The sequence below is a fragment of the Gopherus flavomarginatus genome, chromosome 3 (assembly GCF_025201925.1).
Source record: "Gopherus flavomarginatus isolate rGopFla2 chromosome 3, rGopFla2.mat.asm, whole genome shotgun sequence".
Lineage (NCBI taxonomy): Eukaryota > Metazoa > Chordata > Testudines > Testudinidae > Gopherus > Gopherus flavomarginatus.
Window position 1 is genome coordinate 120,667,758 of NC_066619.1, and position 22,184 is coordinate 120,689,941.

Sequence of the window (22,184 nt, forward strand, 5' to 3'; positions counted from 1 at the left end):
GTGACCTCGCACACAGGGTCGCAGCCCCGCTCAGGTTTGGCCCAGCCACTCCTTTGTCATGATGGGCCCAATTGAAGTGAGTGGCATTACGCCATGTCACGATGCCCAAAGTGAGGAGCCAGGCCAAGCCCCTCAGGACAGGAGCTGTGGCTGCAGGGTGATGATGGGGTAGGCTTGCTCTCTAAAACCCCTCCCTCTGCACCAGGCCAGGAATGCATGTCTTCCTAGGCCAGAACCCACTGATGGTTTAATCCATCGGGGACATGGGGACCCATCTGGGACCTTTCTGCAATACACTAGTGGGTCCCAATCCACCACTTGGGAAACACTGATCTAATCTGTTCCCTGCCTATCCCAGACTGTTTGTCGCCTGGTGTGTTACTGTGGCAAATCCATGAATCATAGAACTGGAAGGGACCTTGAGAGGTCATCTAGTCCAGTCCCCTGCACTCAAGGCAGGACTAAGTATTATCTAGACCATCCCTGACAGGTGTTTGTCCAACCTGCTCTTAAAAGTCTTTCCAATGATGGAGATTCCACAACCTCCTAGGCAATTTATTCCAGTGCTTAACCACCCGACAGTTAGGAAGTTTTTCCTAATGTCCAACCTGAACTGCCTTGCTGCAATTTAAGTCCATTGCTTCTTGTACTATCCTCCAAGATTAAGAAAAACAAATTTTCTCCTTCCTCCTTGTAACAACCTTTTATGTACTTGAAAACTGTTAGGTCCCCCCTCAGTTTTCTCTTCTCCAGACTAAACAAACCCAGTTTTTCAATCTTCCCTCATAGGTCATGTTTTCTAGACCTTTAATCATTTTTGTTGTTGTTCTCTGGACTTTCTCCAATTTGTCCACATTTTTCCTGAAACGTGGCACCCAGAACTGGACACAACACTCCAGGTGAGGCCTAATCAGCATGAAGTAGAGTAGAAGAATTACTTCTCGTGTCTTGCTTACAATACTCCTGCTAATACATCCCAGAATAATGTTGCCCCTTTTTTTTGGCAACAGTGTTACATTGTTGACTCATATTTAGCTTGTGATCCACTGTGACCCCCAGATCCTTTTCCATAGTACTCCTTCTTAGGCAGTCATTTTCCATTTTGTACGTGTGCAACTGATTGTTCCCTCCTAAGTGAAGTACTTTGCATTTGTCCTTATTGAATTTCATCCTATTTACTTCAGCCCATTTCTCCAGTTTGTCAGATCATTTTGAATTTTAATCCTATCCTCCAAAGCACTTGCAACCCCTCCTAGCTTGGTATCATCTGCAAACTTTAAGTGTACTCTCTATGCCATTATCTAAATCACTGATGAAGATATTGAACAGAACCAGACCCAGAACTGATCCCTCCAGGACCCCACTCGTTATGCCCTTCCAGCATGATTGTGAATCACTGATAACTACTCTCTGGGAACGATTTTCCAACCAGTTTTGTACCCACTTTTATAGTAGCTCCATCTAGGTTGTATTTCCCTAGTTTGTTTATGAGATGGTCATGCAAGATAGTATCAAAAGCCTTATTAAAGTCAAGATATACCACATCTACCGCTTCCTCTCCCCCATCCACAAGGCTTGTTACCCTGTCAAAGAAAGCTAACAGGTTGGTTTGATATGATTTGTTCTTGACAAATCCATGCTGACTGTTATTTATCCCTTTATCTTCTAGGTGTTTGCTCACTGATTTGCAAATCAGCCCAGTTTCACTTGAAGTGGAACTTAGGTTCAGCTGAAAGGCTCCCACAAACCTTTTCATGAACCTGCTCTGAGCTAGTAATGACACCCACAAGCAGGCTACTTATTGTGATTTCAGGTTTTGTTCCGAACAGTTTGTACGGTTCTAGCCAGGAGTCTTTTCCAAATGAAGAGGAGCCATGCACACCCACTGAGAGCTGTAACTCTGTTATGTGATATGCACCACAGTGAGATGGGAATTCCTGCTTCACAACCCATAACTGAATAAGACCTGAGCAGAAACCTGCCATTTAGAATGTAAACTCATTCAGGGGAGGGACTATCTTTCTGTTGTGTGTGCATACTGACCTTGCACAATGGGACTGGGGTCTCTCGGCTCCACTGCAATACAAATAATTCATCAGAACAAAAACAATGAGGAACTGTAAGCAGAAGTTACTAGAATCCAAATAAACGTAGAGTTCTGGCTGCTTTTAGGCCGGGGCTGAGTATGTTTGTTTGGCATTTCATCCATGAAGAAAATGTCATGTACCTCACGTGCAGAACTTCCAGTTCCCTGATGTTCCTTTCTCACAGGGATACTGTCATCCTCCTGCTTTTCAGCAGGACCCTAGACGCTCCCCAGTCTTTGCTGTAACTAAAGCCTGCCTGTTCTCTAGTATCATTGCTGTGAAGTTTAAAATGCCTTTACATAAGAAGATAAATTTAGCGCTGAGTGAGCTCACCATCTCAGAGAGTGAATAACCCTCTTTCATTCATCAAGCGATTCTCAGTTCAATGCAGTCCCACTTTTCCATGGAGGAGTTTGTTTAGGTAAGTTTTTTCCCCCCCTAGATAAATTCATGCACTATTGCATCACATTTACATGAGTCCTGGGGGACAACAGATAAACATACAAAGTTGCATGTGTGCTCACTTACACACATTCAGTGCTTGCACTCATGCTGCAGGATAAATTTATTGGGCTATAAACAGTATTTGATTTACAACACATCAGTAAAAAGACATGGTTTTCAAATGTTTGTAATTTTTTTTTTAAACAAATGGCTCTCTGGTGGTTTTTAGAATTTATTCTGGCTGTCGGATGCTGATACAATGTTTGCTTACTTAGTCCTACAGTTTGGAAAGGGTTACACGATAAGGTATTAGAAACAAAAATGTACCCTCAATATAAAGTGCGATCTTTATTTCAGGTAGTACCTATGTGCTCTGGATAGGTCGTTAGCTCCATCATTAATGCCCTCCATTAACATTGAACTATAGTTTAATATAATGAAAATAAAGCTGTAATAAACCCTCTGTTCTGACATTAAATAGATCCTGTTTCAATAACTTACTCAGTATCAAAACTCCAAAGCCATGAATTTAGGAGGCGGGGTGGATTAAAAGAGTTCCCCGCTTGCTTTTTTCCCCATGATATAGCTTTATTTTATAAAATGCCACACACCAGAATTACACAGACTGTGCCAGTGTGCAAAATTTGCTGTGAAATATACATAGCTGCTTGGGATGTCATTCCAAAGCATCATTCATGAAATGCACATCAGATAATTACAGGAGATTATAAAACCAGAACATGTGTAGATAGCCTATTAGAAAAAGTCTGATTTAGATTAACGAATCAGGTTTAGTCCATGATATGTTTGAGGCACTTCCTCTTGGCCAAGCTTGCATCATGTTGCTGACAAAAGACCATTAAAAAGAACGAAACCAAGCATGCAAAATGTATTTAGATTTTGTTTAAAAAATTTTTATAAAAATATGAATAGGTGGATTTCTGTAACCCTTGGATTTTCTGGTTTGTCACTTCACACTATATGTCCTCAGTGGCAAATCTTCATATATGCTATGAATGTTTTTGTCAAACATGATGTGAAATCACATCTACTTGAAATTGTACTATCCTCTTCATGAACACTTAAATCTAAACAAGAGACAGCAAAACAAAACAAAACAAAATTCCCTTCAATTTGTTTTAAACAGAGACCACTCCCCCTTCAACCAACATTGAAAACAATTGGAGTTTAATAAGTAAATTGTTAACAGAAAACTGTATATCCCTCTTAGTAGCAAACATACAGTAACAAAGCTGAAATCTCAAATAAAGGGGAAAAAATGGAAATAATGCAATTTCTGTACAGCAAGCTGAAAAATACAGCAGGCAGGAATCCTCAGGATAAAATTCACCCATGTGCACAGCACCAGCACTAGGTCTGTGCACCACTTACACCCTCAAAATAAGGAATCATTTAAATGGTTCCCTAATGTGCTCGTGGTCCTCTACACAAGGGTGAGTTCTACCCATATCATGGGAAGTTTTTGCATGGGAGGGGGGAAAAAAAGATCTTTTCCTAGCAAAAGGGTGGAAACTTTCTTTGTTGCATTTAAAAGAACAATGGCTAACTACCATACATTTCAGGTTCACTCTTATATTGCAAAGGCTGGAATGCTGGACAAGGACAACGAAATTCTCCTCGTTTGCACCGGTACATCCCTATTGACCTTAATGGGGCTGAAGCGGTGTCACTGAGTGAAGGACTTGGTCAGGAAAGTGCAACGAAAAGGGATATTATTCCAATGAGAATCCGCTTTTTCAGGTCCGGGATGAGGAAAGATTATAGCATGTGAGATTATGAGCTTTTAACTGGGCGGGCTGCACACATCATTAAAGCAGCATGGAAACAGCAGTCAGGGTTTCAGGACTTCCTACGCCAGGTGAAGGGAAAGGAGGAGGAGTGATCAGCTGAAGCCAGCACTGGAATCATAGAAAGAGAAAATGCAGGTTCAATCTCTCAAGCTTTAAATGTATGTGTGTGTTTGTTTAGAGTACAGCTGCTCTGTAAATCTAAATCCGCTCTTGCTACCTTTAGGGAGGAGTGGTACCTGGGGTAGATAGAGGTGCTTGTTTTACAGAAGTGTTTACTTGAAAAAGAGGATACTGACTGTTATACAGGAAGTGTATGACAGAGCCAGGGCCTGAATCTCTGTCCAGTGCCATCATCACAAGACTGTCCTTTCTTTTTAGAGCAGGAAGGATGGGCCAGCGGGTTGGGTACCAGCCTGGGACTCACGGGTACCAGCCTGGGACTCACGGGTACCAGCCTGGGACTCACCAGTCCCAGGCACTAGTTCCTGCTCTGCAGCAGACATCCTGTGTCACTTGGAGCAAGTCACTTAGTCTCTTTGTGGAGTCTGTGCCTCAGTACTCTACTGTAAAATAGGATTATAACATTTCTCTAGCCTCATATACTGTGGTAATGAAGACCATGTAAGTAGCAGAGATCGTTCTTCTACTGGAGCAGTGGCTCTTGATATATCAGAGTCCCGACCTATGTAAGCAGTTCTCGGTCAACAGAATGGCTGGGAGATTACTGGGCATACACACTGCAGTGTTGGTAACTGTGTACAATTAACATGAGCCCTCGCATTCTTATCACAACACCCCATAGCAGGGACTGCAGCTCCCTACTATGGCCAGAGGAAGCAGCTTATTTCTTTGCACTGTTTCTGGTAATGGCGAGCTCCTGGGTTGGGTAAAATAAGCAGCAGTGGTTTACAGGGCTGCCCAGAGCGGGGGGCAATTTGCCCCAGGCCCTGGGTCCTGCAGGGGCCCCCACAAGAATATAGTATTCTATAGTATTTCAACTTTTTTTATGGAAGGGGCCCCTGAAATTGCTTTGCCCCAAGCCCCCTGAATCCTCTGGGCGGCCCTGGTGCTTTATAAACACTAAGCCATGCTCTTGTGGCTGTCACCAAAATGTTCTGAGTGATGGTTATATAAAAAAACATGTAACTACATCACGAAGCAGAGCTGAAACTGCAGTTAATAAAAACAGCGCACTGCATTGCTTTTCAGGATTACTTTCCTTATTGCTGGCTTTATTTCTGGTTATTTTCCAACTAATAAATCCCACTTTTGAGACCGCTGAATGGCCTGACTTCTATGGTGATTCCTAGATGAAAGCAAACAGCTTGACCAAACACAGAAGTCACGCTGGCCCATTAATTACTACTCTGTTCATCCCAGCAAAATCGATGCTCTAATGTGTCACTTTCTGATTACATATTAGATATAACTATGGGATCCCAGAGTCTAAGCTGGATAATTTTCCCTTTCTCTCATCTCTGGGAACCAAGAGAGAGAAACTGGTTCAGAAAATATTTAAATTTTCCTCAGGAAAAACAACACCTGCAGGGATCCTGAGTAGCTTTTACCAGAGAAGAAGCGCTAGGGCTTTGTCTATGCTAGCACTTACTGTGCTACCCCTTATGTCACTCAGGGGTGTGAAAAAGCCACCCCCATGAGTGACGTAAGTGAGCCTGACCAAACGCTGCCCACACCGGCACTTATGTCTGTGAGAGAGCTTCTCCTGCCAACATAGCTATCGCTGCTCGCAGGGCTGGAGTCATTAAGCTAACAGGGGAGAGCTCTCCCACTGGCTTAGGGCAGTTACATTAGAGAGCTTACAATGGCACAGCTGCCTTGGTGCAGCTCCGCTGCTATAAACTCTCTAGCCTAGGTCAAAGATGTCTGCAAGCCAGATCTGAACCACAAATAACTGATGCAGTGCTGTCTTCCTGAGTGTGCAGACAGCCTGAAACAATAACTGCCAAAGGTGTGAACTCCCTGGCACTCCAATTCATCTGTTGTCTCCTAGTGACACTCTACACATCAGCACCAACTATTTCCTTGCTGATAATTTTAGCACAAGAAACGTAAAAAGGGTTGGGAGTGAAGCCTACACATAGGAACTGAGATCTGCAGCAGAGAAGGAAAAATAGAGACGATACACAGACTAAGAAGAGGGAGAGAAAACAGATGGGGATGAGAAAACAAGAGGAAACAGTGGCATTGCTAAAGGAGAGGGTGTTTTCTTACAGAGTGATGCTGGATGAGAAGACTCTGAACCAGTAATGAATGATAATAGGTAAGAGTTTAGTTACTACATTGCACCAAGATCAAGGGTAATACGTGGCAATCTAAGAAGTTGGGTGGAGATGTGTTGTGGATGGAGGGGAGTATCTAGGCCTAAACTTACACCCCAGCCCATGAACCATAATTTAAAATTGTATTTATCCCTTTCCACAGGACGACACTCTTGCTCTATGGCTTCTTCCACTAAGAGTGAAATTCACCTCTATGCACAAGGCCTATGAATCTGGGGTGTTACTTTTTTTTCACAAGCGCTCAGTATTTGCCTAACTGCTGTCATTGTGATCTGAGAATTGCACCACGGACATCAACAGGAGCAGAATCAGGCAAAAATCTGAGTGCTTGTAAAAATCCTCCTCCTCCCCCCCTCCGCACCCCCTGTTCTTGGAGATTAGATTTGAACACTATAATTTTTTATCCACGGCATTTAAAAATGTATGGTGAGCACCGCATGTGTATAAGTACAGTTTTTATTTGGAGTGTAAAACTAGGAAATATCTTACTGGGAACAGATTTAGAACCTAATCCTGCCCTTTTTCTGCATGTAGAACTCATGAGCTCCTACTGAGGTGTATAAAAGTGAGACTCAGGATGAGTTTATATAACTCAAAGGTTAACACTAATTATACAACCATCCAGTATGCATTGACAAAGATTGTAACATCATCAGAAAAATATTTCAGCATTACTTGTGCACATCACAAAACTGACGTGTTGTGAAAGTAACGGAGCAGGGTTTTTAAAAAAGTATTCAATTTCTTTGTGACTTCTCAGATAAACAGAGTATTTCATAAGGGCTTAACAGAGCCCACTGGGACAAAGAGTGAGGAGAAAATTTCCATCCTCCACTCCTGAGTCTGACTATTGTTCTGTTTGAGCCATCATTCAAATTGCCCTTGGCAGACAATATGATGAAACAACTTGCAAGTTCATTTTTAAACTTTCCTTTGCTGAGATAGCCCAGTCTGCTAAAGCGTTCATTTTGTTCCTCCGTCCAAGGGTTCATCACTGGATAAATTTTATGTTAGGCAAAATTTTGAAGGGCCAAATACTAAAGTCCTTACTGAGGGCTCACTTGAGCCTGTGAGTCCTTTGAGTCCTTTGTTGGAGGCTACATGGACCCATTTTACCCTACCTGGAGCACAAAGAGGAATTCCACCTTGGAAATGCAGCACTCCTCCCAAGGCAACCCACATGCAGGAGGAGTGCTCCCACTGTTGGATCCCTTCAGGGGAGGCAGCCTACTCTCGCCTGTGTGTCTGGCCTGCGCCCACAGCCAGCGCATAGTAGTAGGGAAGGGACCCTACCTCGTCTTGAGGGGGTTCTCATCTAGGAGGTACAGTGGGGGAAGCAGTCCCTGTGCTCCAGGAACTGCAGTGGTGTTGTGCTGTGCAGGGGCAGAGATTTAAACCGTTCCTCACCCTGCCTCTCTCATCCCCACACACCTATCGAGCAGCAGGCTCAATCTGGCCCTCACTTTTTATGGTCAGTTTTACTCAGGCAAACTTTCATTGACTTCAGTGGCAGCTGTCAGTGCCCATTATGGGAGTTTTCCTTCCTCTGTAGCATCGTGCATTGGCCATTGCTCAGTGCAGGATGTGACAGGCTAATGGTCTGATCTTGTGTGGCAAATCCTAGAGTGTGTGAGAGGGAAGAAGGAAATTAAAGAGAAAAAACAAATGGGATAAAGAATATGATTTTTTTTTTAAAGGAGGTGAATATGTACAAAAAAACTTAGAGGAAACCAAAAAGAAAAAAGATTTTAAAAAATGAGATTTTGAAAGCAGAAAGGGATGAGGGAAAAGCTAAACATGAGAGACTGGGAAGGCAGGGAAATTAAAGTCAACAGAAAGTTTTGCTTTGAGGGGAGTGTTTTTGTTTTGTTCCTTAGAAATCATAAACGGTAACTATTGAACTAATTTGTAGTAATAAGGACTGGACTCACTGGTTTTTGAGGGAGTCTAGGCCTTGACTCTACTGCAAATTAGTTCACTAAGTTCAGAAGCTAAATCCTGTTTTTAAAGACAAAATGAGAACCTCTGCCTTGATTGATGAACAAGATGCTTCTGCTCTCAGCAAAACTCTCATCCTCTAATGTAGCCACCACTCCCAAAGTCCCATCTGGCACGTACAGTCTCTCTCCCCTTTACCTTTTTGGTTTAGCAGATTAAACCTACTGGTCTCGACCCTGCAGCCCTCACTCAGAAAACTCCCCTTGAGTTCAGCTTGGGAGTTGTGACTGAGGAGTGGGCCAGTGGCATGGGATGAGGATGAAATGTCATGCTGCGGTACGTGCCTCAGACATGGATAGCAGCCATTGCCCTCTCATATATACGCTCCAGGATGCGATGGATGCTGGCGAAACTGGGCCTGTCAGAAGGCAGCTTGCTCCAGCAAAGGCGCATCAGGTTGTAGAGCTCCAAAGGACAGTTGTCGGGGCAAGAGAGGACGTTGCCATCTCTTACGTAGTAAATCACCTCCTCGTGAGCCATCCCATAATAGGGTTGCATGCCATAGGAGAAAATCTCCCACAGGACCACACCATAGGCCCACACATCGGACTCGGTGGTGTAGCGGTTGTAGAATATTGATTCAGGGGGCATCCAACGTATGGGAATGGCATCGTTTTCATTGGCTTTGTAATAGTCTGCTGAATAGATATTCCTCGAGAGGCCAAAATCGGCGATTTTTACCACCCTATTCTCACCCACCAAACAATTCCTGGTGGCCAAATCCCGATGCACAAACTTGCGCTCTGAGAGGTACGCCATGCCCGCAGCCACTTGCTTGGCAATGCCAAGCTGATCAGTGCAGCACAAAGCGAGGGGGTTGGGATTGGAGAGCCTGATCCTGGCATCAAGGTTACTGTGGCTCAGGCTGCAGAGGTTATGCGGTGAGCGAGTGCGTAGGTACTCATTGAGATCCCCGTAAGCCATGTATTCAAACAGCAGACACATGGGTTTCCCAACAGCACACACCCCTGAAAGCAAGAAAATGCACCATGTCAGTCTTGTCCCTTTTTTTTGGTATGACCAAACACAAATAAAACTGAGGAGGGAAATTTCTAAAAAGCACAGATACAAATTAGGCCCTCAAATCCCCCTGGCTTTGATTAACAAAGGCACGAAGAAAGTCAATCTTCTAACGTTGAACTCCAAGGGGAGGGGGAAAAAATGTAGTGTGCTTGGCTGATTTACTCTGATACCCCAAAATAAAAAAATTGGATGCCTTCATTTGATTAAGAACCAAATCTTGGTCAAAGTCATGTTAATAGGAGTTTCACCATGGACCCCATTGTGCTATAGGCACTGTACAAAGGCAAAAATAAACACAGTCCTCCCCCACCCCACCCCAAGAGCTCACAATCTAATATAGTGGAAGTCTCCTAAACCAAGCTTCTGTGCTCCTTCCAAAAATTCTGCAAGTTTTCCTTGACATTTCTTTATAAAAGACTATATTTTTGCCCAACTCAGATTCACGCAACCAATTTCCACTGTTTCCCCAAATATCTTATGATGTGTATCCTGCAATAAAAGCAAGTTTCCCACATTAAGACAAATATCTGTGAAACATTTAATATCTTAATTTTGTCTTTTCCCTTGGGAGTTATAACTATTCTTTCAAACAAATTCATAACCAGCTGAGTGAAATGGAGACAAGTATACTACCACAATGTACTGGGTATCTTTTGTGTCTTAAAGAAAAAAGCACTGTGATTATGAGAAGAGTTAGGTGTCAGCTGCAAGAAATGATCAGCAAATATTCCTCTGAATTTGAAAGTGAATTATTATTTATGGAGGGCAAGGTTTCCTAAACAGCTATTATTCTGAATGGGCAACTACCGGATGCTGGGCATTTTGGAAGATCTGTCTCTAGATTCTTTATTCTGTGTTTCTGGTTTTTTTCCAACATTCAATGAATGAACAAATTATTCAATTAATAGATTTCCAAATTATTCACACCACTTTACTAAATAAATAACAATATTAAACCAATTTTAGAGCTGGCCAAAAAGACAAGACCATTACCAGTATTCTACTGCTTGCCAGTCATTGATAACCAGTGCAACCAGCCAACGTGCAGATCATACACAATTTGCTTTCCTATGACTGCCATTCAGCACAGTCAATGATATGGCTTATTGTGAAATATGAAATTCTTGCCAATGACCTAACACTTGTCTCTCAGAGAAAGAACAGACATTTCCCAATGTGATAACATCTGGTTCTAGCGAGAACAAGCAATGTGAAAGGTTTATAGGTCAAATAGTGTTCATTTCCTCACACTCTTGCAATACAAAACTGGTTACTTCTTGTATCTTTGGCCTTTCCAAATTTATCCAATGTGTTAACAATAAACAAAAAGTGGATTCTAATTTAGGGCACTTCCTGTTTCTCTTTTGTTGTTCAAGTACATACGCCAGGTCAGTTTTCATGAAACCAGATTGCCTACAGAATTCCTGCACTATGGATAACTTTCCCTGAAAATGTTCCTATTGATACGAATAGAGATTTGATTACTAGATGACAAAGGCCAAATCTATCTACAGGTAGTTTACAGAAGAACTATCTGATGGCATTGGTTACTGATCTCTACCACTGCTGAAAGATGATGTTTGCAGGGATAAAATTCTTGTGGTCAGATTTCTTCATGGAAGAATGACACAGGAGCCCCCACTAGCCTACCCTAGAGGTGGTTCCCTCTAAGAAACCTAATAAATTTATCAAGCTATTTTCAGACAGTCTGCCAAGGGAGAGGAGGAGAGAGACACTATTCTTGTTTCTGTTTTTAAAGACTCAACGAGGTATTCAGGCAACACAATCATGGGAGCCATATGAGTAACAGACAATCTGTGCGCTCAAAATTTGCACCCACTGTTTTGTGCCCGCAAAATGAATAGCAGTTCTGAGTAAATGCATCTCTAGCCAGTTCATACAGCCAAGGTGTAAGCAATCAGATTTTCACCCACATCTTTCAACTGCAGGCAGAAAAATGTGTATGTACTGCCTTGCAGTCGCCCTGTGCCCAACAGTGAGTTTCACCCTGAGTGAATTGATTCAGTGGTTTGAGTCCAGTTCTTAGCATCATATCCACATTGCAAAAATCACCATAGTTGGGAACTAACTGGTGTCCGTGTTAAGAGTCTTAGTAAAGAGATACAGAGACTAATGTAAGTGATGATGCTTGAACCCCACTGCAGGATTTGGATCTTATTTAGATGGCCATATAACTAGTCTGCCTCAGTGTAACGAAAATGGCATTAGAGCTAAATATTCAAACGTGTGCCAATAGAGAATGCAAAAAAACATGCAATGGCATGTACTCAAAAAAAAAAAAAAAATCTAGGGCCTTGCCAAAAGCAAACTTCAGTTGCCCACTGCTTAATTTGCAATCTCCATAAAACTGCAAATCCTGTGTCTGCAACCTTTAGTGCATTATGTTTTTGAAAATTTAGACCCAAAATGATGACACATGGATTATTGGAAAAATCATACCCCAAGAGCTGATCATTTTGTTTTTGTACCTAACAGTTTGACGATATTTGGGTTATCAAATTCTGCCATGAGAGCCGCCTCCCTCTGGAAATCAGCCTGCATGTCTGCCGAAGCTTCTTCCTTTAGCATTTTCACTGCCACCATTGTGAATGGCTCAGAAGGAAGCAATCCAGGAGCCCTAGGAGAAAGAGAAAATTTCTAAATAGGACTAGAGATATTGCACTTGCACGCGTGTGCACAAACACATGCATGCACGCACACACACAAAATGTTAGCCCCATTTCTGGTTAGAAATCACAGACAAAAAAAAGCCGGGAAGGGGTGTCAAAGCAGTGACCTGTAAGTGGAATTATTTTGCAGCCTTGTTGGGCAATCTCAGGAGAGGGCAAAGACTGAAGGAGCATGCAAATCAAACTTGGCAGGAGTGTAAGACCTATGGTCAGTGTGTGGGAAAGATGGCACTATTGCTGCCTTTGTTGTGTCTGTTCTGTGGGTGTCTGAGGACTTTAAACCCCCTTTAGTCAGTCCTGCACATTTTGTCAGCTCTACCTTTTTGAGAAGACAGTAACATTTGCTGAGCTTTGCTTGTTTACAAGCCTGCCCAAGAACAGCTGTAGTAACATGCTATAAATGGAAGATTTCTACAGCTTGGGAGGCTGTGTGGCCTAGGAGAAAGATCATAAGGCTGGGAGTCAGGAGAGTGGGGCTCCATTTCCAGTTCTGTCACTGATCTGCTTTGGCACTTAGGGAAAATCTCTGTGTTGTTGACTTAGTGCAGCATCCATAACAATATTGATACATAGCTCTTTTCATCTTCAGATCTCAAAGCACCTTACAAAGGAGGCCAGTATCATTATCCCCATATCACAGATAGAGGAAACTGAGGCATGTGGTGGTGCTGTAACTTGCCTGGCAGACTAATGGCAGAATCTGGGATCCCTGAGTCCCAGTCCAGTGCCCAATCCACTAGGCTACAGTGCCTCTCATGGAGGCCTTTTTCTGAGTCGGAGCCTCTAGCCACTGCTATAGTATAAATATTGTTGTTATCCATGGGGCACTCTTCCCTTAACACTTTTAATTACAGATGCTGGGTCCTGAGCTTGCCAAAGACTTAGGGATGTTAAACCTATGGGAATGGTGTACATTTTGTCACTGTAGGTAATTCCTACCCATGGAGATATGGAAGCCATGCCTTCAGCATTATAACACAGTTCCTGGATGTAGCCATCTAATGCCTATAAAAGGTAGCATCCATTTGTGAATTCTGTTACTACGCCTGACCTGCTGATCCTCCATTGCTTAAGTGTCAGGTTATTTTGCCGTTCAGTAGCCATGAGAGGTTCTAGTTCCCAAAGCAAACTTCCTGTTTCCTTGTCACCTACTGCAGACTGATGGCATTGCAGCAGATGCACTTGGCTACTGTAAATGTCACATCATTGTCAACTGTCAGAGAATGGCAAAATGCCCATCTAAAAAGAAATCTCCCAAGGCAAACCAGTATTACAGCTGAAAAGTTTGTCTGTTGAAATCCAGAACCTAATAAAACTGATTCTTCTTTTTCTCTACAATTGCCTTCTTTAAAGCAAAATGCCATTTGTGCCTTCTGGTGGGCATCGGAACTTCTACTATGCATTTAGGGCCAATACTCTTTTCATGTACCAGTCGGTGGCACGTGTTTTGGTGCTTGAGAGAGTGATCTGTAGTTATTGATAGATAATGCGAGTGTAAGAAAGATCAGGGGACTCACCTCTTCTGATTAACATCAAGAGTTCATTACACCTGATCAAAAGCCTAGAAGGGTTTACACGGAATGGAAATAAGAGGCAACACAGGTTCCACATGGTGTTCTTTTGAGTGAGAAATTCATCCCTGAGCAGAGGCTGGCAATAAGCCTAGGTACCTCTTAAATTCTGAAAGTGTAAATTAGGGACCTAAGCAGTGCATGAGCTTTGTACGAGGATGAATTTCATGCTGAGCGAGTTCTTAGCAGACAAGTATCTATATTGCAAAAATCACCACGATTTGGAACTAACTGGTGTCTTTGTTAACAGTTTTAGCAGACAGGTATAGCAAAAGAGCCCTTTAATCCACAGAGTGCTCTTTCCAGGGCAGTATTCGGAAATGACTTTATTTTGATATTAAACAGAGAAGTTCAGTTTCCAGGGCTGAAAATTGGGGGCCTCCTAACCAATAGATTATTTCCTCCTAGGACCAGGTTGCACCAACTGATGTTTTTGCTAGTACATGTCTCTCCAGTGCTCAGATTAAATGTTATCCTGCCAGTGCACGATAGTGTATGGGGTGGAGGAAGCTGTCTATGCCTTCTGCCCACTATGCATCTGAGCAGCACAGGATAGGATATGGTTCTTAGCTGAAGAATTGGGCTCATAGTTGGTAACCAGCACAAAGAACTGACCAGTAGTGGACTCAGGAGCTATGTCTGCCCTTATGGTAGAAAGGTCTTTTGTGCCTGAGGAGTGTAGTTGTTGACCATGGTCTTAATCCCAGAATTTTAGGTGATTGTTAGATATGCTGGGCCATGGCCACTGAGCTCAAACTGAAGAAGGCAGCTGCATGCTGATCTATGTAGAATCATGTGGCTTGAGAGCTATAAGAGGAGTATCAGCGATGCATAAGATAATACTCAAAACTACTTTTATTAGGAGGTCTTGAGCTGGCCCCAACTTTGCTTATGTGAGCCTGGCTACTGATCTTGTTCTTAAGACAGATGTGACGGTAACTTGTTACATTCTCCATTCCAACTGCAGGAGACAGGCTGCCATTTGTATTAAGAACTTTCAGAGGGAGCAAGTAAATAAGTCAGTCACTTCCTGTCCTGACATGCTGCTTCACCCAAGAATAAGTAAACAGTGAATCAGAATTTTAAGGAAGCCAATTGGCAAAGAGATTATTGGCACAGTGTGTAGAATTATGTTTACAGGGATAAAATATTATACAAGGAGAAATAAGAGGCTTACTAAATTTACTCTGAGGCATCCATTAACATATATAGGCCAGTGAATCTAACTTTCTTTCTGAGAACGGAAAGATTATTTCTCATGTGGTAGCTTGAGTGCTCCATCCTGGCAGTACTGGAAGCTAACAGAACCATCATTTTTTATCCACCAGCCCTGTGCAGCAATGCCAACTGTGAGCCTTTGCCCAGGAAATGCTTGGCTTCTGAGGCATTCTTCATAAAGCTGTGAGGTGAGCAGATAACTCCAACAATATGGAGGAAACTCATTCAGAAATTAGGATGGCTGGAGCTTCTCCATCAAGCCAAGGCCAAAAGTAGTTCCCAAAGCACAGTACCTTTCACGCTCTTTTCTGGTTCTCTTTAAGTATCCCTTAAAAACTTTCTATTAAAAGGAATTGCAAAATCCAGTGAAAATTACATGTTGGAATCTGGCGGGATGCAGATTATTCTGAGGAAATTCACCATGGATAGAATTCACCCAAGTCAACAGGGCCTGCGTAAAGATCTATATACCATTTAAGGCTCACTTAACACACAGCTTAAGTAGGGTTTGAATTGCCTTGTATAGGTGCCATTCTTTCTGGGTCAACTTCAGCCCTGTGCAGAGGGATAGCCTATACCAGGGATCGGCAACCTTTGGCATGCCGCCCGCCAGGGTAAGCACCTGGCAGGCCAGGCCAGTTTGTTTACCAGCTGCATCCTCAAGTTTGGCTGATTGTGGCTCCCACTGGCCGCGGTTCACCATCCCAGGCCAATGGAGGCTATGGGAAGCAGCGCAGGCCAAGGGATGTACTAGCCACCACTTCCCACCACCCCCATTGGCCTGGGAGCGGAGAACTCCGGCCAGTGGGAGCCACGATCGGCTGAACCTGCAGACGCAGCAGGTAAAGAAACCGGCCCAGCCCACCAGGGTGCTTACCCTGGCGGGCCACGGGCCAAAGGTTGCCAATCCCTGGCCTATACCCTCAAAATAGAGCTCAAGTGGTCTTAAGTGGGGCATAGACCTTGTGCTGCCTGTCTGCATAGATGTGAATTTTACTCAGTATGAACTAAAATGATGGGCTGTATTCAAGAGTGTGTTCCAGATGCTTGGTTTAGCTAGGCAGGTACACTGCGTGTAGGGCTGCTTTGCCTCATCAGAATGGCACTTGGCATCCGGCGCACAGTTTTTAATCTAGTCCCATGTGCTTTGTTGTTTCAAACCCAACTATCTAGTTTAGCCATCAAAGCTAACAGTCAATCATAAGCTAAGCATCTGTGATTTTGCTGCTGTGTGCCCTTTAAACTGTTATTTTTAACACTGTCTGTATAAATAAATGTGCACTTCCTCCACGTCCCTTCGCGGGGGACAAAAAAAGTCTCACATCCAGTAGAAGTATTTCCTTGCTCTAACAAATTTAACCTACTACATAATTCATTTCCGAATAAAGTTATCAGTGGTATCACTGACTGTCAGTGCAAAGTATTATCCTACTATTACCTTTAAAACACCTGCTCTTGCAACCACGACTTGCAAGAGGAGTCCCTTGACTTAGCAATCAATGAGACTAGTCCCACAAGTAAGATTTGTGGGTGCGTGTCCACGCCGAGGAGCATGTACATTGTTGATTTTGTTTCTCTCTCTCTCTCTCTCTCTCATACAATTCCACATATAACCTCGTTAACCAGTCATGTTCTATCCTGCAGAAGTGTCTCAAGTCACAAGCACATCACTGAAATTAACCGTGAAAAGAGGAAAGGGAGCCAAAATAAATACACACTGCAGCCTTTCCACTTCCCTTCAGCAATTCTGGGGTGGGATTTTCCAAACAGCTCATCACTGGCCTAATCTTACTCCACTGACGGCAAAGCAGGTGTACCACAAGCTCCACTGCAGCCAATGGAGGTTTAATTGAGCACATTTGGAATTCTTTCGCAAATCCTGCCTGTAAATTGTTGAAAACATTTAGAGAAACCAATACTGGAAAACACTTCCGAGTAATTAATATCCATGAGAACTAGCACCAGGATACTATTTCTCTCCTTTTATCTTCCCTGCTTCACTCTTAACTTATGTGAGCATTTACCTCACTGCTTGTGATTTATGGTCTTTCACCTGCGAAGTAGTGACTCCCCTCTGCTCCCACAGGAATCAAGAGGAACAGGATTTATTCTTAATTCCTTGAATTCAGACTAGTGCCAGGAGTAAGGCCCCGCAACTGTGCCTGCTCGTGTTCCTGACACCCTGATGACCCGCTAGAATGCCTGACAGACCGCCCTGCCTGACTGGCTGAGGAAGCCAGCAGGCCAGTTCTTAAGCCAAGCAGCAGCAGTAGCTTGCTGGCAGCTCAATGCACATGCTCAGGGACTCTGCTTCCCTCTGCTTGTGTCTCACCAAGCCCTGCTCTTGCTCTACTCTTCCACGGCTCCAGTCTACATCCTGCCCTGCACCCAGCCTTGTTTCCACCCTGTCCCTGCCTCAGAACCAGCCCTGCTCCTGCTTTCGCTGATTCCTGGTAACCCATTTCTGAGCCTTGGCTCTGATTCCTGACTCCAGTTCTGTCTTGATCCTTGGCTCTGGCATTTAGACTCTGATTCTGGTTCTGACCCTCTGCTCCGATTCCTGACTCTGACTCTCTTGGGCATTTGGACTCTGACCACTAGGCCTGACTCCTCCTCTGACCACTAGGCCGGATGGCCCATGACCCAGTTGGCTGGCAAATAGGAAAAACTGTTTGTCAATTTCAGGAATAAGGACCCTCTAAGCAAATAAGTGTATTTTTTGCAGGATCAGGGGCTCACTGCAGGATCACAGATAGCAGAAGTGGCGTAACCACCAGCAAATGTTGTTGTTTGGGGGTTTTTTGATTATTATTTATTTATTTATTTATTTATTTTTATTTTTAAATGCTGGCTACCATGTACCAACATCTTAAACAAACATGAAATCCTGGGAAAATCTGAAAAATTCGCAATGAACTAGTCTCAGTAAAAACAAGCAACATCCTTATTTTCCTGAATGCACCATAAATTTAGCTGCCACATTCAGCTGGATTAACAGGATTAAGTGAGACACTGTCTAATATATAGAAGATGACTATGAATGTTTGTGACAATGTTTTACCAAATTTACCAATTGAAAATGGGAAACAGGAGTAAATTAGCCTAGTTTTTATAATTAGTTTTGTCATGCTTTCACGCATATTTCATTCTGGTTAGAACAATTAATTTCTCCATGTCAGCTGGAATAAATGAACAAACATTTTCCTGCTACCAGAACTCTAGCCAGATGTTAATGTCTTCCGGGTATCAATATTAAGGAGCACTTGCTAGCAGGACACTTACCTTGCTTGAAAGACCCTTCCAAATGCTCCTTCTCCAATATCTCTCACGTATTCAATATTGTTTCTTGGGTATTCCAGGCTCAGTAATTTAGGATTCAGGAGAAGGGGTATGCGCTGATACATGGGGTTAGGATGAAGTCTGTCCAATAGGAGCTCTGATGGAAGAGTGGTTAGCGCTGGTGCTTGTGACTCCCTGAAATGATGGATAAGGACATAATCAGTGGGTTAGCGCATGTAGGGTACTATGTCAGAAGTGAACATTTTGAGATTTGGCTCTGCAAGGCTGGAAAAGGGAGGTGCAGAAAGACTATCCACAGGGCCTCTTCACACTATACACAGACAGCCCACCTGCCCTGCTGCTGGAGCAGTGATCCTCTACGAAAATGGCTGCCAGGCCATAGCATGCCCTGAATACATGTTCTGCCTCTTTGCTCCCACCATGTGGGAAGTCTCAAATGGGTGAATGTGGTGCCCCTTAACATGGGGATATGTGCCTGCCAAGTGTACAATGCGCCTGCCTGGGCATTTTGCTACCTGCCCCCTTCTTAACAGTTGTGCACTACTGTGTGTCTCATGACATTGTATTGTTGTTTCTGGAACATTTCCATTTTGCCTGTTATTTCCAGGGATCTAGGCTAAGTAGGTTGGTCTGTCAGGTCAGGGGCCAATCCAGCAGGCCATTGGGTACAGGAGTAGTCCTTCCGTGAGCAGCTGCAATGGAACTACACATGTGAACCAGGATTAGTCATGTGATTAAGAGTTTGCAGGGCCTCAGTCAGTAATCTGGGGCAACAATATGGAGAAAGGAGATCTACCACAGGACAACCTACAGCAAAAAGTAATGATACCCTGCAACCATTAGTCTCACCCCTCAGCAGAGCACTCTGCAAAGTTACACTTTTCAAAACCCAGCGTTCTTTCAGTTTTTGACAATTGAAGGAATCTAGTGGCTGGAAAAATTCTTTTCTGGCCTGTTCCACAAACAGTGCAGGCTGTTAACCACAAACAGTCGGGTTGGGGCTAAGGAATTTGCTTTAAGGGCATGAGGGGTTTGAGGAGGGAGAAAACCCACAAATATTATTTTCAACCACATTCATGTCCAGATAACTTCTTATATATTGACTAATTTCTCACCATTAAGAATTTGTAGCATAATGCCTGGGGACAGAAGAAATGTCATTGAGTCTCCTTTTGTTTTGTTTTTGTTTTATTGGAAGTGGATGGGGCTGGAGTTGCTCCTTTTTAATTCCCTTTGACCATTCAATTTTTAACAATGTCTAAATATCTCCCCAAGGAGGAAAGTTTCCTACATCTAGATTGTCTAGTAATGGCCTTGGATAGTAGATCCTTACATTCTAAACTAAACTTGAACTTATTCTCGAATCTATTAATTGCCTGAGAACAATTGTTTGTTGTTCAGAATGTTAATTGCACACACGTTTCCAGATGTCTTTGTCAAGTGATCTCTCAGGTTATAGGAGATCCTATGTAATCGTGAACTTTGCTACTGTTCATATGATTCTCTTAGTCGTATGGGATATAAGTCACCAGTTCCTTGGTTTAGTGTGATAAGAATTCAAAATGAAACATTGCTATCCTCAACTGGAAATGTGATGGAAAGCTGAAGCACTAGACAAGCACTAACATTTTGTCCTGATTTCTAGGTCTCGAGGAAGAACATGAGAATTTTTGGCCTGCATTATTTGTTGTTGTTAATGTATTAATAGTGCCCAGAGGGTCCAGTTAGGATTGGAGCCCCAGGGTGCTAAATAATGAACAGACATATAAAGACACATCACTGTCCCAAAGAGTTTCCAATCTAATATTTCCCTTTGCCCTATTGTCCTTAAATGTTGAAACAGACATTTGAACTTAGTGAGTACTGGAATGTCCATTCCAAGCCCCGTATTTTCTGGAACAAATCCTACATGGCTTTATTTATAGATCTCTAGGGCTTACCTCTTTTTGTTTTTCCATTGTCTTCGTCTTCGGCAGCAAACAAGAGCAATGATAATGAGAATCACTATCAATGCAAAGCTGGAGATGATGGAAATGATGACAGTCATGGAGTAGGTAGGGGAGAAAGAGGAAGGGAGATTGGGAGTCTCTACACTTGGTTTTTTTGTTCCTGGTGATATGGATACTGCAATGAAAACAAAAACAATGATTCCATCCCTCTTAAATTCTACAGAACTTTTTGTTAAAGGATACTTCTGATGTCACCCAGTTGTCATGGTAATTATTGTGATGTCTACAAATTCAGCAGTATGACTTCACAGCTGGATCATACAGGAGAAGGCCATTTGGAAGGAAGAAACCCCCTTTTTATGCCAATAACTTTGGTAAGAATCAAAGTAATAGAAGTGGTGGAAAAAATATGATAGGTACAAATGTCTTTAAATTTCTTTTTAGTTTAAGTATCTCTTTCAAAAAGCATCATGAATAGAAATATAAGCATTGGTTTAGCTCTTTCAGGGCTATGCTAGCAATCTGTTGGTTTGTACGTGTAATGGCCGAGACTAAAAGTAAAGCTAAGTCAGGCTGTTCCCTTCATTCCTTTTCAAGTGCAGCTATAGTGACATAGCTTTGGTTCACTAGAGCCTTACAATGCTTCTGATTCTGCATAGTGAAAATGGAAGTAGTGAAAAGGGCCTTTGTATTGATCAAAATATACCTCAGCACTTATTTCTGTGATGGCCACTTAAAATCCAGACATCCATGAATAAGAGAAATGCATGCCTGGGCGCCAAGCTGGGAGGCAGGAACTTCTAAATTCGAATCCTGCCTCTGACCTGGACTTCCCACGGCCTTGGGCAAGAAGTCACTTTACTTCTTTTCTATCTTCATCTCCCCTTCTCTACCAATCAGGATGTTATGAGAACGTGCTAGTTTGTAAAGCACTCTGAACATTAAGGCCAAATCCTGTTTCCACTGAAGTCCAAAGAAACTGGCACGACTGTCAGAACTATCAGGGTAACTATTGGGATATGATGGTCCTGAACAGTTTTGTGGATCAACGTTTAATGTTCTAAAACTAACAGCTGCTGTGAGAGGTTGTCAGCTGCTGTCCCTTACCCTCTCCACAAAGAGGCACACTGCAGTATTCCCAGTTTACAGAATGGTCCTTTGTGTAACACCAGGGACGTTCATTTTCCCCTCCTGGATTACGACAAGAGTTCTCTGCATTTGACAGCTCTGGGAAAACCTGAGGGGTCCTTCTGTGCAAATGGGGTACCTGGTGGGAAGGAATTCGTTAGCTTTAGTGTTTTTAGAGTGCACTTCTTCCTGTTTTTAGAAACAGCTGATGGTTGCAAGTCTGCAACAGCTTCCCAAGAAACATGTGACATCTGCATCTTGCGAGGGAGCAGCCATGAGGGTGAAATGCTAACACACCTGACCTTTTAACCATGCTTTCCCTAGCTTTCTGCCTCTGACGCCCCGATCTCCCAAGCTATTTAGGCACTTAGCTTCCATGGATTTCAATGAGAATTAAGCATCTAAACAGGGCCTGAGTAATTTGCTGGCCATCTCGGTATCGTTTTCAATAGGTGGGATTTTATTCTACTTACCAGTACATATTACAGGAAAATACAATTGCTTAAATAGATGGGCTCCTTTATCATGTGTCTACTGTGCTTCTGGGGGATTCCTTCACTAGGCCTGAGGTGCCAGGCAGGGAATGATTGCCCCAGTGAAGACAGATTCTTCAGCAGTGTGAAGCCAGCTTGCGGCTTCTGTGCCACCATCCTCCTTTTTTTGAT

The 22,184-nt window shown here is 43.0% G+C and overlaps 1 protein-coding gene across 1 annotated transcript in view; it reads right to left on the reverse strand.

The window, feature by feature from the left end:
* Positions 1-3,148: 3,148 nt before the first annotated feature.
* The window catches only part of MUSK (muscle associated receptor tyrosine kinase), an 84,294-nt gene continuing 65,258 nt past the window's right edge, over positions 3,149-22,184 (reverse strand). The window contains exons 13-18 of the mRNA XM_050943259.1: positions 21,499-21,658; positions 20,383-20,566; positions 18,425-18,616; positions 12,153-12,301; positions 8,925-9,608; positions 3,149-4,450 (exon numbers count right to left, since the gene is read on the reverse strand). Of these exons, the coding sequence (XP_050799216.1) occupies positions 8,926-9,608; positions 12,153-12,301; positions 18,425-18,616; positions 20,383-20,566; positions 21,499-21,658 (1,368 nt within the window). The 3' untranslated portion in view covers positions 3,149-4,450; position 8,925. The remainder of the gene's footprint in view (positions 4,451-8,924; positions 9,609-12,152; positions 12,302-18,424; positions 18,617-20,382; positions 20,567-21,498; positions 21,659-22,184) is intronic.